The sequence below is a fragment of the Cyanistes caeruleus genome, chromosome 7 (assembly GCF_971803275.1).
Source record: "Cyanistes caeruleus chromosome 7, bCyaCae1.hap1.1, whole genome shotgun sequence".
Classification (NCBI taxonomy): Eukaryota; Metazoa; Chordata; class Aves; order Passeriformes; family Paridae; genus Cyanistes; species Cyanistes caeruleus.
In genome coordinates, this window is record NC_141707.1 from 33,561,006 (window position 1) to 33,573,813 (window position 12,808).

The window sequence follows — 12,808 nt, forward strand, 5'->3', positions numbered from 1 at the left end:
TTCTATTTTAAAACTCACAATTTCTGACCTCGAGTCAGAAGCTATTTAAGCAATGAAGTCGAGATCATTTAGAGGCACAGAATGTACGATTTTGATCTACCATCTAAACCCACTTTTAAACAACTAAAAAAAGAAACCAACCAAAAATCAACCAACTCCCCTCACAAAAAAATAGAAACCCCAAAACTTCATATTCAGAACAAAATAACCTGTGACTGAATGACAACACAGCTGATATTGTAGGGAACTCACTGCTAACCTTAAAGGATTTGTTCCTAATACAAGACTTGATTCATGCTGATATACATAAAGGATTCTTAGGAAACGAGGTAATGCAAAATCAGAGCTGTCAATAATACCATGTCTGCTGTGGGTTTTGGGGAACCATCCCAGTGTCAGCTTTACTTTCATTTAAAGAAGAGACCAAGACAGTGAGGTGGAATCTCACTAACATTGTTACTTTATCTGTCCTTAGCTGAAATAAATATCACCTCAATGAATAAGAGTTATTTTGAATGAGCTATCACACAGGTTTGGGCAGGGAACACTCACCATATAACTTCATATCTGTGATTGGTGCCACCACAGCTCCACACTTGAAGAGATGCTCGCTGGATTTCAGGACCATCGATGTAATGTAGCCACCGTACCCCTAACAATGGGATTGAAATTTTGGTTGCTTTATGTCATTCTAGAAAGAATGAAGCTAAAAGCCACTGTGGTAATCCAGTGGTATCTTTTTTACACTTTAAGGGTGCATAAAGATCTCATTGGCCTGGTCATGACTTTTAATCTATGCAGATAATAACGAGTGATGCAAATTTCTTCACCATCTCCAAAGTCTAACACATCTCTCCTGGAAGAGCTGATACCAGCAAGTCAGAAGAACCTTTATGAAAGCTTTAACTTGAGACCACAGATTTCCTTGAAATGACAATGGCAATCCATTTCTGTATACCTCTAATAATTCTAGACTCACAGAAAATGAAATTCTGAATTGTGGCACCCGGAATCGATGATTTTCTCTTATATTATGGGCTCCTCAAATTTCTCAACTTGCCATCTTTGTTTTCCCTTCATCACTACTGAAAAATTGGTATTTCTTCAGGTATTTTTTGCTGTTGGTTTGAGTTTGGCACAACACACTTCAGGAAGACAAAATTATCCCATGACAGAGAAAATATAATGCAAAACACCAGCTGATCCAAAAGAAGATTATTTATCAAGTGCTTACAGTTTTCTCATGGTCTTGTATGAATGCTGCCTGCTCCTTTTTTTCATGTCCAAATATTTATTGAACAGATGATTTCTATGGAAGAATGGTAATATCTGAAACCCTCTAACCTTATTTAAGAAATACAAGCACAGAGGTTTCCTGTTCTTTGCAATCAATCCATATTAAGTGGGAGTGGACACACTGAAGAAAATACCAAATAGGAGCTGGATTTTCAAAGGAGTGTGAAGAGCTGAGTTATTCCTTTCCCATACAAATTTGAGCCCAGGAGGCCAAGAGCAACCCAGATCTGTTCATGTGCTGGAGTAGATTTCACCTAAGACAGAATTTCTGAGCGAGAGCCTGTAATTTGTATAATTCAAAGAGTTTAAGAGAATAGCAACTTTCCTCTGCCTCTGGGTTTTCTCTGCTTTTACTTTTGTTTAATATTCTGTTTGCGTCTTTCCCAGTAGCTCCACAGCACAATTTTAATCCAAGGATAGGTATTGCCAGGTTATTTATTATTTATTCTATGTTTTCATTAAGAGCTTGTTTAATTCTCCTGGGAGTTTCTTCCCTTTGTGCCTGTGTCCTTGCTTCCAGCCAGACTTTCCAGGACAAAAACACTACAGAGTGAGTTTTTTATAAATTCTTAGAAGCATTTCACAGTGACATTGCTGTTCCATACTCCCTGGTGCAAGAACATGTGGTGCCTCACTCATCTGCTGGGTTTCTGGGGTTACAGCCTAATTGCCACATTTTCAAGGAAGATGTTGGCTGTAGAATTGCAATTCATTTTTAAAGTCTCTTTTCACATCCATGAATAAAACCACAAACTCCATGGAGCCACACTTGTCTGTCTAACAGGTCAGAAAGGCCCTTGGAGCATGCACCACTTAGGCTCACCCCCCTCACTGAGAGAAGCAAGGGGGCACTGGCAGATTTTCCCCACTGTCACTTTCTGGACAGTTTGTTACTCTTGTGCCTCACTGACATCACCAATTGTGACAAGAATTTTACTTCTGTGTAGTTCTGAAGCTTAAAGAGCTCCTTGAAAATGTGCATAGGTCCAGATTTATGAGATCAGCATTAAGCCATTCCAAAGCCAACTTATTTTCAAGCAAAGTGCATATTCTGTTTCCATCAGTAAAGCAAATTTAATGCATAGAAAGAAAAAAAAAACCAACAACTTGTTTTCCTACCACGTTCTTGTTGTGATAAAAAAGAAATGAGTTTTAAAGTAGATTTTTAATCGACTCTAAAACAGAGTGGAGGAAAATACAATTAACCCTAAGAAGCTGTTAAATAGATTTTTTTTATTATTTATTATAAAACTGACTTTCAAATTTTATGATTTTTTTTTCTTTTGACAGTAAAAAAACAACTCTGAAAAGTTAACTTGGAAAGGGGAAATTTCCCTGAATTCAAAGCAGTGTTGAAAGCTTATTGAATTTCCCACTCTTCATTCCTCAACACTGCTTTCAGAAAACAAATGCAGGAACATGGCAATCAATAGCATTTTGTGAAAGAGAAGAAATTTGGGAGTGGGTTTTGGCAGATATATAAAGCCATGGTTCCATGCATGGCCTTCAGTTACTGTCTCATCACATCTCTCTTAGGAAAAAAGATACTGATGAATCTCAGAAAACAAGTGGGAATTTTCAAGTAGCAATGAAAAGCATTTCTGCAGTCAAAACCAAGCAATTCTGGATGCTTAGGGATTTCATTCCAGAAACAGTATTTTCAATCAAATGTTTGAAAGAGGAAGAGGATACAGAGAAACGCTGATGCTTCTACACTTACTTCTATGTATTCTTTCATATACATTGGTAACAGGCATTAAAACATGAATAGAAGTGTGTGTCACGATTGCCTGCTGGATGAAACTGGCCCTGCCTGTGCATCCTCAGCTGAAAAATCTCTGGCTGCTCCCTTACAACCCAAATACTGGCTTTGACCCTAGTGAAATTCTTGCAGTGAGAGTTTCTTTCTCAGCTCAAGGACTGCAGCAGGAGCTCAGAGCTTTGAGGAAGGTCATGTTCATGTGAAATGCTAATAACAGTCACAAACATCAGCCAGTCCTCAAAATGCTACCATGCAGGAGGTAAATGTCAATCTCCTCATCCTGCATCCAGACAGGCTGAGACAGGCAGGTTAAATGACTTGCCTGAGGCTGTGCAGCAACTCAGCAGCAGAGTGAGAACTAAGGCACTTCATAGTGAAACACATGCTGCTCCTTAAAGTGTTGACTGGGGGGTACTTGATCAGGGTTTGTTGCTGCTTTGAGCTCAAAGGCAGAAAACAACTTCATTTTTAATAGAAAAAAAAAATCTTAAAAAAATTTAAAAGGTTGCACATGCCAGTTCAGAGACGAAGCAGCAGTTGAGTGGTGTTTCTAATTGCTGCTTTTTAATAGACATCAGTAAAATGCTGTTTAGTTTGCCACTAAAAGTTGAACCTTTCCCTTGTTGCATCTTGTGCTAGGGGCAATGACATGCAGCTGATAAAACAGCAAAGGCAAGATTTCTCACTGGTGCAACAAGGAACTTGATGACAGCACCACAGGGTAGGTGCTCAGCTAAGCTCAAGGGTCAGTAAAACATGCAGATATAAAACCTGTATTTTATAGGACAACATTGTCAATTTAACTGCAGCCCAAATATAAAACCGTAAGAAAGAAGCCTTCACAAAAACCAAGTCCCTGTGAAAATTTTCTAAAGAAAGCAGAAAGCAGAATTTTTAACAAATACTTTCTCCTTCAGATTCTGAAATGTAAATAGTGTTATACCATAAAACTGATTTTATTGACTTAACTACTCATTCTGAGAAAAAAAATACTGCACAGAACAAACAGTAAATTATGGATCGTTTTTTCCCCATTTTAATAACTGAAATTGTCCTAGAAAAATATGTAAATATATTTGTTTATGAACTGACAGCACTTTCTTAAAGAATCATGATATAGCCAGCTATTTTTGCACATTACCTTTCCAAATATTCCCAGCCTCTTAGGATCAATGAAGGGCTGTTTCAGAAGTGATCTGAAAGGAAAAAAAAGTTTTTTAATTTTGGCAAAATGTAAAATGGTGGATTTTACTTTCTGAATATAGTATGTAAAGAACTTTAATTATTTGTGCATTAAAGAATTGACAGACATGGAGATCAGGTAGAAGAAGAATTACATGCATACAAGTAGTACTGCACTGGGAAATGTGATTTCTTCACTAATTGCTTTTTTATAAGGTAATGAGTTGGTGTTTGGCCCCTCTCACCTAATTTAGGTATCTGAATTTAAGCATCTTGTCTAAATTATCCATTTACATCTGCTTTTCAGTTAATGGAGAGAAGAGAGATAATCTTTAGCATTCCTACACATGTTGGAAACTTCTCTCAGTCTGGGGAGGATCATCCTTCAGAAGTGCCAGGATTTTCCACTGGTTAGAGCTTAAATGATAGGCTTGGACCAGCTACCTAGCACCGGCTAAAGGAGGCTAAGATGTGTGGAGCTTCTTGAATCTAGATAATTATACAAATAATTAATTCTCTCATCAAGGCTCTCATCTTCTATGGTGAATTTTATACACAAAGGGGAATAACCTGATATACAGAATAACCTGAGGGGAATGGTTGAAGCATTGGCCTCTTTCAAAAGAATTAAAAATATCTGGCTTAAAATCTGTCTTTCCCTGGGAAACCCCAGAAAAGTCCATCCAGACCTTGGTATGAGCCATTTTGACATGTGCACCCTGAGTAAGGAGCGTTGTCAAAGCTATACATGACAACTCCACAGACAGAAATTACTGTTTTGCAGCTGGTAGGCTTATATCAGTCTAAAAATGATAATGCAAATGAGAAATAAGAGGCACTTGTCAAAATTTTGCTCTCATTTACACCATGAGAATGCCACTTGCTTTGTGTGATTACTCCAGAGCTCTGTGGTGGGCATGAGAGCAGTTTCCTATGGTACAGACCTAAAATATTGTAACATAATGCATTTATATGCTAATGTGGACAGCAAGAAGTTTACCTACAGAATATAGACAAGTATGAATTAGCTCAAGTGGCATATTTGGATTGCACAGAGCAGGACAACTTTACCAAAGAGCACCAACTCAGAGAAAACCCCACAAACACCTCTTTGATTTTTCACTTGCTGTTTGTAATGGAGGGATTACGATTGCAAAATTTGTAACTGCATTAAAAACCAAACATTAACAATGCAGAGAAAACATTCTGGGCAGTTTTAGTTCAAATGCTGGTTCAGGTGGAGGCAGGGTGAAAGAGAGGAGTTTGCACATACGTACTCTACAGCTGCTATTTGGTCCTTCACTTCCACTGATCCTAAGCATCGATGGACCTCCTGTAGGATCTTGAGGCCTTGAAATCCACTCCCTCTGCCATCAAATCGAGCTACGATGACATTATCAGAGTTGACAAGCACTGAGTCCCAGTCAATGTGAAACTTATCTGTAACCAACTGGCTGCCTGGAGCTTCATCACTGCAAATACCAACACACCAGACACAAACGAAGACTATTGACAATGTGATGCGCTGTGCCGAGCTCTGATATTTTATTTAACCTACGTGGCAGAGTTCAGTTGGTTATGCAACCCTGCTGAGCTGCTGTCACTTCCATCAATACCGTCCCATTAGGGCTGCACACCCTGCAGCAAAGTAATTTCTTTAACTTTATAACCGCTGTGCTGCGGCGCTGCCAATACCTGAACACGCTCTGTTGAAGGGCACGGAAAATGAAAGCAGGTAGGGCTGTTTATAATAAAGTGAAGGGAAAAAATCCCAAACATAATCAGCAATGGCTAGCTCGGTTCTGAGGAGGCTCATGCAGAATTTGCAAAGTCTCACTGAACACACAAAAAGGTAAAATTCATTCAGCACCCTATTACCGTTCTGCAGGATATACAATACTATTAAGAAGGATGTCATCTGAGAAAACAAAAATAATTGCATTATTGTATCCTTGAATAGATTTTTTGAAATAGAGTACAAAGAAGACTAAAGCATACACTGGAGAAAATTATATTTTCTCCATCCAAATTCATAGGAAGCAACGCATGCAGGCAGGAGTGATAAGTCTATTTTATGACCAAGAAAAAAAAAAAGGTGGTTTACAGCACAAAAGGTGAAATAGAATGGGAGAATGTAGTTTCTGGAAGAACAATAAGATTTTCCATTGAAGCCAAATACACTATTTTCCTTACAAAGAAAATAAAATGTCAGTTTTAAAAGGGAAGTTTGCCATTATTTTCCCCCAAGATAAACACAGAATAAAAGAACAGGCTACCATGAAGTTGTACAAAATGCAAAATAGTTCTAAGCAGGCTGCATCTGCCAGTGGAATGCAAATTAAAATGTAAAAGTGTCTGTGCTGGCTTATGGATTTAAATTGGATGGTCTGTGGGAATATCCTGTCTAAGGTGAAAGGAAGATGAAGACAGAAATTATTATTTTGCCAAATAGACTTATGTAAACCCTGGGGAGGAAAGAGATAAAATATCCTACAATAAGTCCTGTCTTTTAAATACAATAACATGCTGATTCAGTATCTGTGTGGATAACACAGTATCTGTGTGGATAACACAGACCATCTTCAAGGTAATCACTCAGTTAATTAGCAAGCATATGATGAACGTGTGTGTTCTCAAATTCAGTCAGACCTATCTATTTAGTTGCTATATCATGTACTGAAATCAGGATTACTCGGTTACAGACTCAGCCACAACATGTTATGCTTGATTTACCATTATCTTGCACATCAGGTTTAGGCTTGGCTTTATAAGAAGAAAAGAAGGGCAATTTTTGGTGTGCTTAACCAATTCAGTTGTGATTACACTAATTACTAACACTGAGAAGCAATGAGTCTGGAAATTCTGTCAAGTGAGCTCTGCAGAGAACACACAATTCAGGAAATATCTATTAATTATTATTTGCAATAAGGAGCAGAGCAATATTTCCAATTTCTGCTCATTGCATGAGCAAGGTTTCCAGAAGCACTGCACATTGACACAGATGTTTTCACAATGTATTGATCATTACTTTCAATAATAGGAGCCTCAGACCAGACACAATTATTTGTAAGTTCTTCCAACTTTCCACAACAATATGTCAGAAATATCCATGTTTGACTTGGTAACTTTCCAAGAGATTAACACATTCCATGTAAGTGAAAATATCGTGAGTCAGCCTGCTTTCCTCCCTTTAAATATGAGACCAAAGCTAATCCAGTGTTCATATTTCATTGATATGTGTTCTGTATCTAGGTTATACATACATCTGGTGTATATAGATATAGATATCTTGTATTTCTAGACACTTAGGAATAGGAGAAGAGCCATTACAGTTATAAGCTCTCTCTAAGCCAGGTGTTTAAAACCAAAAATTGTTTTAAATCAAAGGTGATACCCACAATGAATTTCCCAATGTTGTTTCCCCAATGTTGTTTCCCCAATGAAACAACAAACAGAACCTCAGCCAGAACTTCAGCCAGAACCTCAAACAGTCATCATCTCAGTGGATGAGAACTGACAGTGATGGCTTCTCAAGCTCCTTTTTGGAGGTCATAGCTGGGCTACTTTTGGGCTCAGAGTTTAAACACTACACATCATCCAGCCCTGCATGATGGGTTCTTTGATGTACTGCTTTATGAAGCAATTTTCCAGTGGCTAGTTTATTTCAATAATGTCCATATAAGTAGTCAGTGGTAAGCATTTCAATTATTTCCATTGAGGTACATATCAAAATTCCCATTAGCACCAAAAGGTCTCTCTACTCTTTAGCTATAAAATGATATTGAGTATCTGAGGTGTGTTTCTGTCCTCCACAGAGAGACAGCAGACATATATTTCCCAATACTTGCATTATGCCTCTTTATATTTCTTTTAGTCTTTTAATGGCTTGTTCCCAAAGCTGCATAGATTTTCTTTCCAACCCTACTGTCCTGTCTTGCTACCAGAGTGCATTCACTGGGGGCATAAACAGGTTTGATTGTTTGTGCCAGGCCTAAAACTTTCATCACTTCAAAACAAGGTAAACCAACTCCTGCTTATGATCAAAATATAAGAAAACAAGTAAACAAATAAACAAACAGAAACCTCTCAGAGACATTTCACTGCTACTTTGAAGAATACTCAGGGTTTTTTCCCCCCTCAAATAACAGGACAATCTTTTCACTGATTCAGTTTTACAATATCAGCTTACATATTGGACAACTTTAAATGGCATTAAATAATAGATAGTGATATTTAAGATACATTATCTACATATCTGAAGGAATGAGGTTAATTACGATCCAAGAAAAATACAGAATGATTATCAACTCTGATTTTATTACTCAGATTAAATGCCAGAGTCTTTACTTAATCATTTCCTGTGTGTTACCAAGAAGTGTATCTTCCAACTTTTTTAATGAGTAAGGTGAACCATAATGAGGAAATCAAAGATCTGAAATTTAAACTTTGATCTTAATTATATAGAAAAGAGATGGTAATCACTTTTTCAGGCAATTACCGTGCAGCTCTCTAATATATAGCTACACTGTGTGTATTACATCAGAAGGAAACTGAGTGTGAACTGTTATCAGTGGTTTAGGAGAACAAATGGAAGAAAGTGTTTTAATCTATTTAACATTTTATGGGCTACTCATCACAATTCTGTAAAGAAAAAAAGTGCCAGCCAACATAACTGGTTTTTACATGAGATCTGTTAGACAGTCCAGAAATACAGATGGACATAAATTTTAACACAGCAATACAATGAGCTACTATTTGAGTATTGCAGCTTGCTTTGCAGCTGCTAATGGATGAATGTTCACACAATCTTCATGCTGATGGTTACAGCATAATCAGGTCCTGGTCCTTAAGCTGAACTTGTGTCTACATGGAACTGTGCTCAGTTCAGGCCAGATTCCTCTGGTGCAAGTTTCCTTCCAGGATTCAGCACTAACACTCAGGCATCAGGGGGCCATGTGCAGTTCAAATTTACCTGCAGACATCCCAGCATGAATACAGAAGTCTTTTCATAGCCATGTACCTTTGAAATGGCTAGTAGATTTCAGTGATTTGAAAAAAGCCCCAAAAATAAAATCCATCCTTCCTTCCTTCCTTCCTTCCTTCCTTCCTTCCTTCCTTCCTTCCTTCCTTCCTTCCTTCCTTCCTTCCTTCCTTCCTTCCTTCCTTCCTTCCTTCCTTCCTTCCTTCCTTCCTTCCTTCCTTCCTTCCTTCCTTCCTTCCTTCCTTCCTTCCTTCCTTCCTTCCTTCCTTCCTTCCTTCCTTCCTTCCCTCCTTCCCTCCTTCCCTCCTTCCCTCCTTCCCTCCTTCCCTCCTTCCCTCCTTCCCTCCTTCCTTCCCTCCTTCCCTCCTTCCCTCCTTCCCTCCCTCCTTCCTTCCTTCCCTCCTTCCTTCCCTCTTCAAAGTGCACTTTGAATCACTACTGAGATGGAAAGCAAACCCCACTTCTGTGCTAATACTCCACTTTTCTGTTCTTATATCCTCTGGTTTTATATTTCCAAGTGCAAGTTGCCTGGATCAAGATGTTTTATAGGATCTCCTTCCCAAAAAAATGGACATGTAATTAAACCAACATTCTTACCAAGGACACAGGTAAGCATTCATGTTCAAAGGTTTTTCTCTCAATAGCTGGAATATAATGATAATCATATCATGGCTGAGAATGGAAGAAAGCAAGCAGGGGCAGCTGAACAGTACAAAAGATAGCACTTGTTATTAGCCCCCAGTTCTCATCTAATGCTGCTGGCAGTAGGAACAGGGTGTTTCTCCATCAGTCCCAACAGTACCACTCAGGACTCAGAAAAGTCAAGTATCTGGGAAATTGTATCATCTACACAACTAATCAATGCTCCCTATAAAAGCTACATGTTCTCCTTGGACCTGAATACTTTTCTCTTTTTTTTTAAAGTAGTACTTCTGGTCATGAAATAAACCTTAGGATGTCAATTTGGAGCTATGTGGGTCAAGAAATTACCCCCTATACGCCCACAGATATCCAACTGTTCCTTCTCAAGAGCTAGGCAGAATTTATTAAACTCAAATAATCATCCCACAAGGGAACCTCCCGTAACTTCAGTGACAGTTTGTAGTTTTATATTTCATTTGGGGACCTCTTTAATAGAAAAAGGGATTGCTGGCAACCTTAGCTTTAAGTCTATAAAAAGCTGTTGAAGAAATACAGCTTAATGTAACTTCTTTTTCTTCTAGGGAAGAGGAGGACACAAAACAAGCTACAGTACATGAGCCAAGACAGATTTAAAATTTTCAGTTTCATATTTTTACTAGTGTATAGGGTTTTCTAAAAATATCCCCTGTGCTAAAGCTAGCATTGATAATTCAGTATTGCAAAGATAAAAATCTGAGCTAAAAGAACCAAAGTCTTTATACTGTAAGTGTAGATACAACAATATGTTTTTGTAGTTTGATAACTTTCCTTTTTATCCCACATGCCCACCATAAAAAACCCCAGAACAATTATAAAACATATCCATACATCACAAATAGTATGACTTGGCCACACTATTTGCTCACTGGATACCAACAACTTTGGTAAGTTTAAATTCAGACCCTGCCTCTTTTCATTTCTTTCAACTCTTGATATTGAAAATCAAACCAAAATAGTATTTTCTTTAGCTTTTTTTTTTTTTCTTTTCCTTTATGCTATGATTTCTGGACTTGGACTTCTCAGGTTTCTGATCTTTCCCTTCTGTCTTCTCTCAGTTCTACACGAGTTTCTAACCCCATTTTTTCCCACAGCTGTATATGGCAGATTATGTATTTACTAGGATACTTGAAAAGGGGAGTGCTGCACTGTGAACACCTTTGTGTTTCCTTGCTCTCAGAAACAGGAATAAACACAAGTGTTCACAAGTCCCTGCAGCGCTGCTGGGGTCAATTCACGGAGACAGTTTGCCTTTGGCACTCACATAAGAGCTGCTTAAAATATAATCATGCCTCCAAGATCATGCCAGGAAATGCTGCAAAGATGAAATAAAATCCATGTGTTCTGTTTTCCAGAAGAAAAGAAAAATATGATTGTGAGCCTATTAAAGCAGAGAGCTTCCACAACTGCAGATAATTATAACTGAAAATTCTGAGTTTTAAAATTCAAACTGGGCTTAGCAATAAGCAGGCTGGTGCCTTTCTGTTTTCTGATCTGAGCAGAAGAATTTGGGATCATTCTCAGGTCTATAGACACCTCACATCCAATAACAAGGATCTGTGCTGTCACTGAGGGCAGAGCTGCTCCAGGTGACACAGCTCAGTAACGTGGCATTCTCATGACTTTAGCAGCCCACTCCTACATGTCTGTTACTGAAATTCCCATCAGTTCTTTCCAGCTGGGACTGGAAGAAGCTCTGTAGGTCCAGGAAAGCTCTCTCCACCCGTGCTGAGTTTGGGTGGAGAAAGGAGTGGTGCCCTGAGCTGGCCATCACCACTTTTCCCAGGGAGGCTTCAAGCACACTCATGACTCTGTTCTTTTCCTCTGCTACACATGTGCAGACACACAACTTAAAGGCTGACTCTCCCTGCAAGAAACACACACCCCATCTCCTTTTAAAAGAACAGCACAGGTTTCCAGGGAACACCATCTTCCTCCCATGCAGCTTTTCTACAAAAATCAACAGACTTTGGATCATGGCTATCATCATGCCTTCAACCACCGATGATCAAAAGTAACTTTTATTTCATTCTGATGTTCCTAAAAGCAGTTTTGCTTCATGCATCGCAACTGAGAAGCTCTGGAAGCTCTACTCATTCCTCTCAGGGATAAAAAGGAGCACATGCTCTGAGTGAGATCCTGTGGGCAGGATCAGTCAGGGTCCAGGAAACACCGCAGGGCTACTTGAAGCTACACCATCAGAAACATCAGTGCCTCCCAAACATGAAAGTACAGCAAAGCACAGTCAGGTCTGACTAGCTCAAAAAAACCCCAGGCATCTCTACCAGACAGCACCTGTCACAAAATCTTCCCAAGAACAAGCCTATTGATTTCTCAACCCAAATCCATGAGATATTTTTTTCCTACAAAAGGAACAAACAAACAAACAAATATCTAATTTCAGATTTAAATATTTTCTGTGAAGTGCTTTATTATTTTGAGTGATTCCAAACAGATACTTACATTATTAATAGAAGGGCATACTGGTTTCGATCCGTGAAATCTTTTGGCAGTGACAACTGTAACGGGAATTCTTTTAAGAAAAGAGCAAAACATTAAAGGCTGGTAGTTACACAGATGAAAAACAGTAACATTGTAAGAAAGCTTTTGGCTTGCTAAAATAAAATTTTGCCAGATTTACCGTAGTCCTCAATGTGAAGCATTTTGATTTCAGTCTTGTAACTCTTTTTCTTAAAAACAACTTCTTTCAACACAGGGTTATTTTCCAAAATATAAAACTCTAAAAAGCAGGAAAAAAAAACAAAAAACATGTTGAAAGGCATGGAGAATCATCACACCAGAGATAAATCAAGATTCAAAGAAAGATAAAAGAGACAAACGTGCAATGATCTCACAAATTAAAGCTTGTAATTAATCTCACAAATTAATCCCTTCTGTAAATACTTTTT

At 38.3% G+C, this 12,808-nt stretch overlaps 1 protein-coding gene across 3 annotated transcripts in view; it reads right to left on the reverse strand.

The window, feature by feature from the left end:
- The window catches only part of DPP10 (dipeptidyl peptidase like 10), a 431,847-nt gene that overhangs the window by 5,233 nt on the left and 413,806 nt on the right, over positions 1-12,808 (reverse strand). For all 3 annotated transcript variants that reach the window (XM_086898812.1, XM_086898811.1, XM_023931361.2), the window contains 5 exons: positions 12,541-12,639; positions 12,363-12,432; positions 5,518-5,712; positions 4,200-4,254; positions 553-652 (listed from right to left, as the gene is read on the reverse strand). In XM_086898812.1, the coding sequence (XP_086754938.1) occupies positions 553-652; positions 4,200-4,254; positions 5,518-5,712; positions 12,363-12,432; positions 12,541-12,639 (519 nt within the window). The remainder of the gene's footprint in view (positions 1-552; positions 653-4,199; positions 4,255-5,517; positions 5,713-12,362; positions 12,433-12,540; positions 12,640-12,808) is intronic.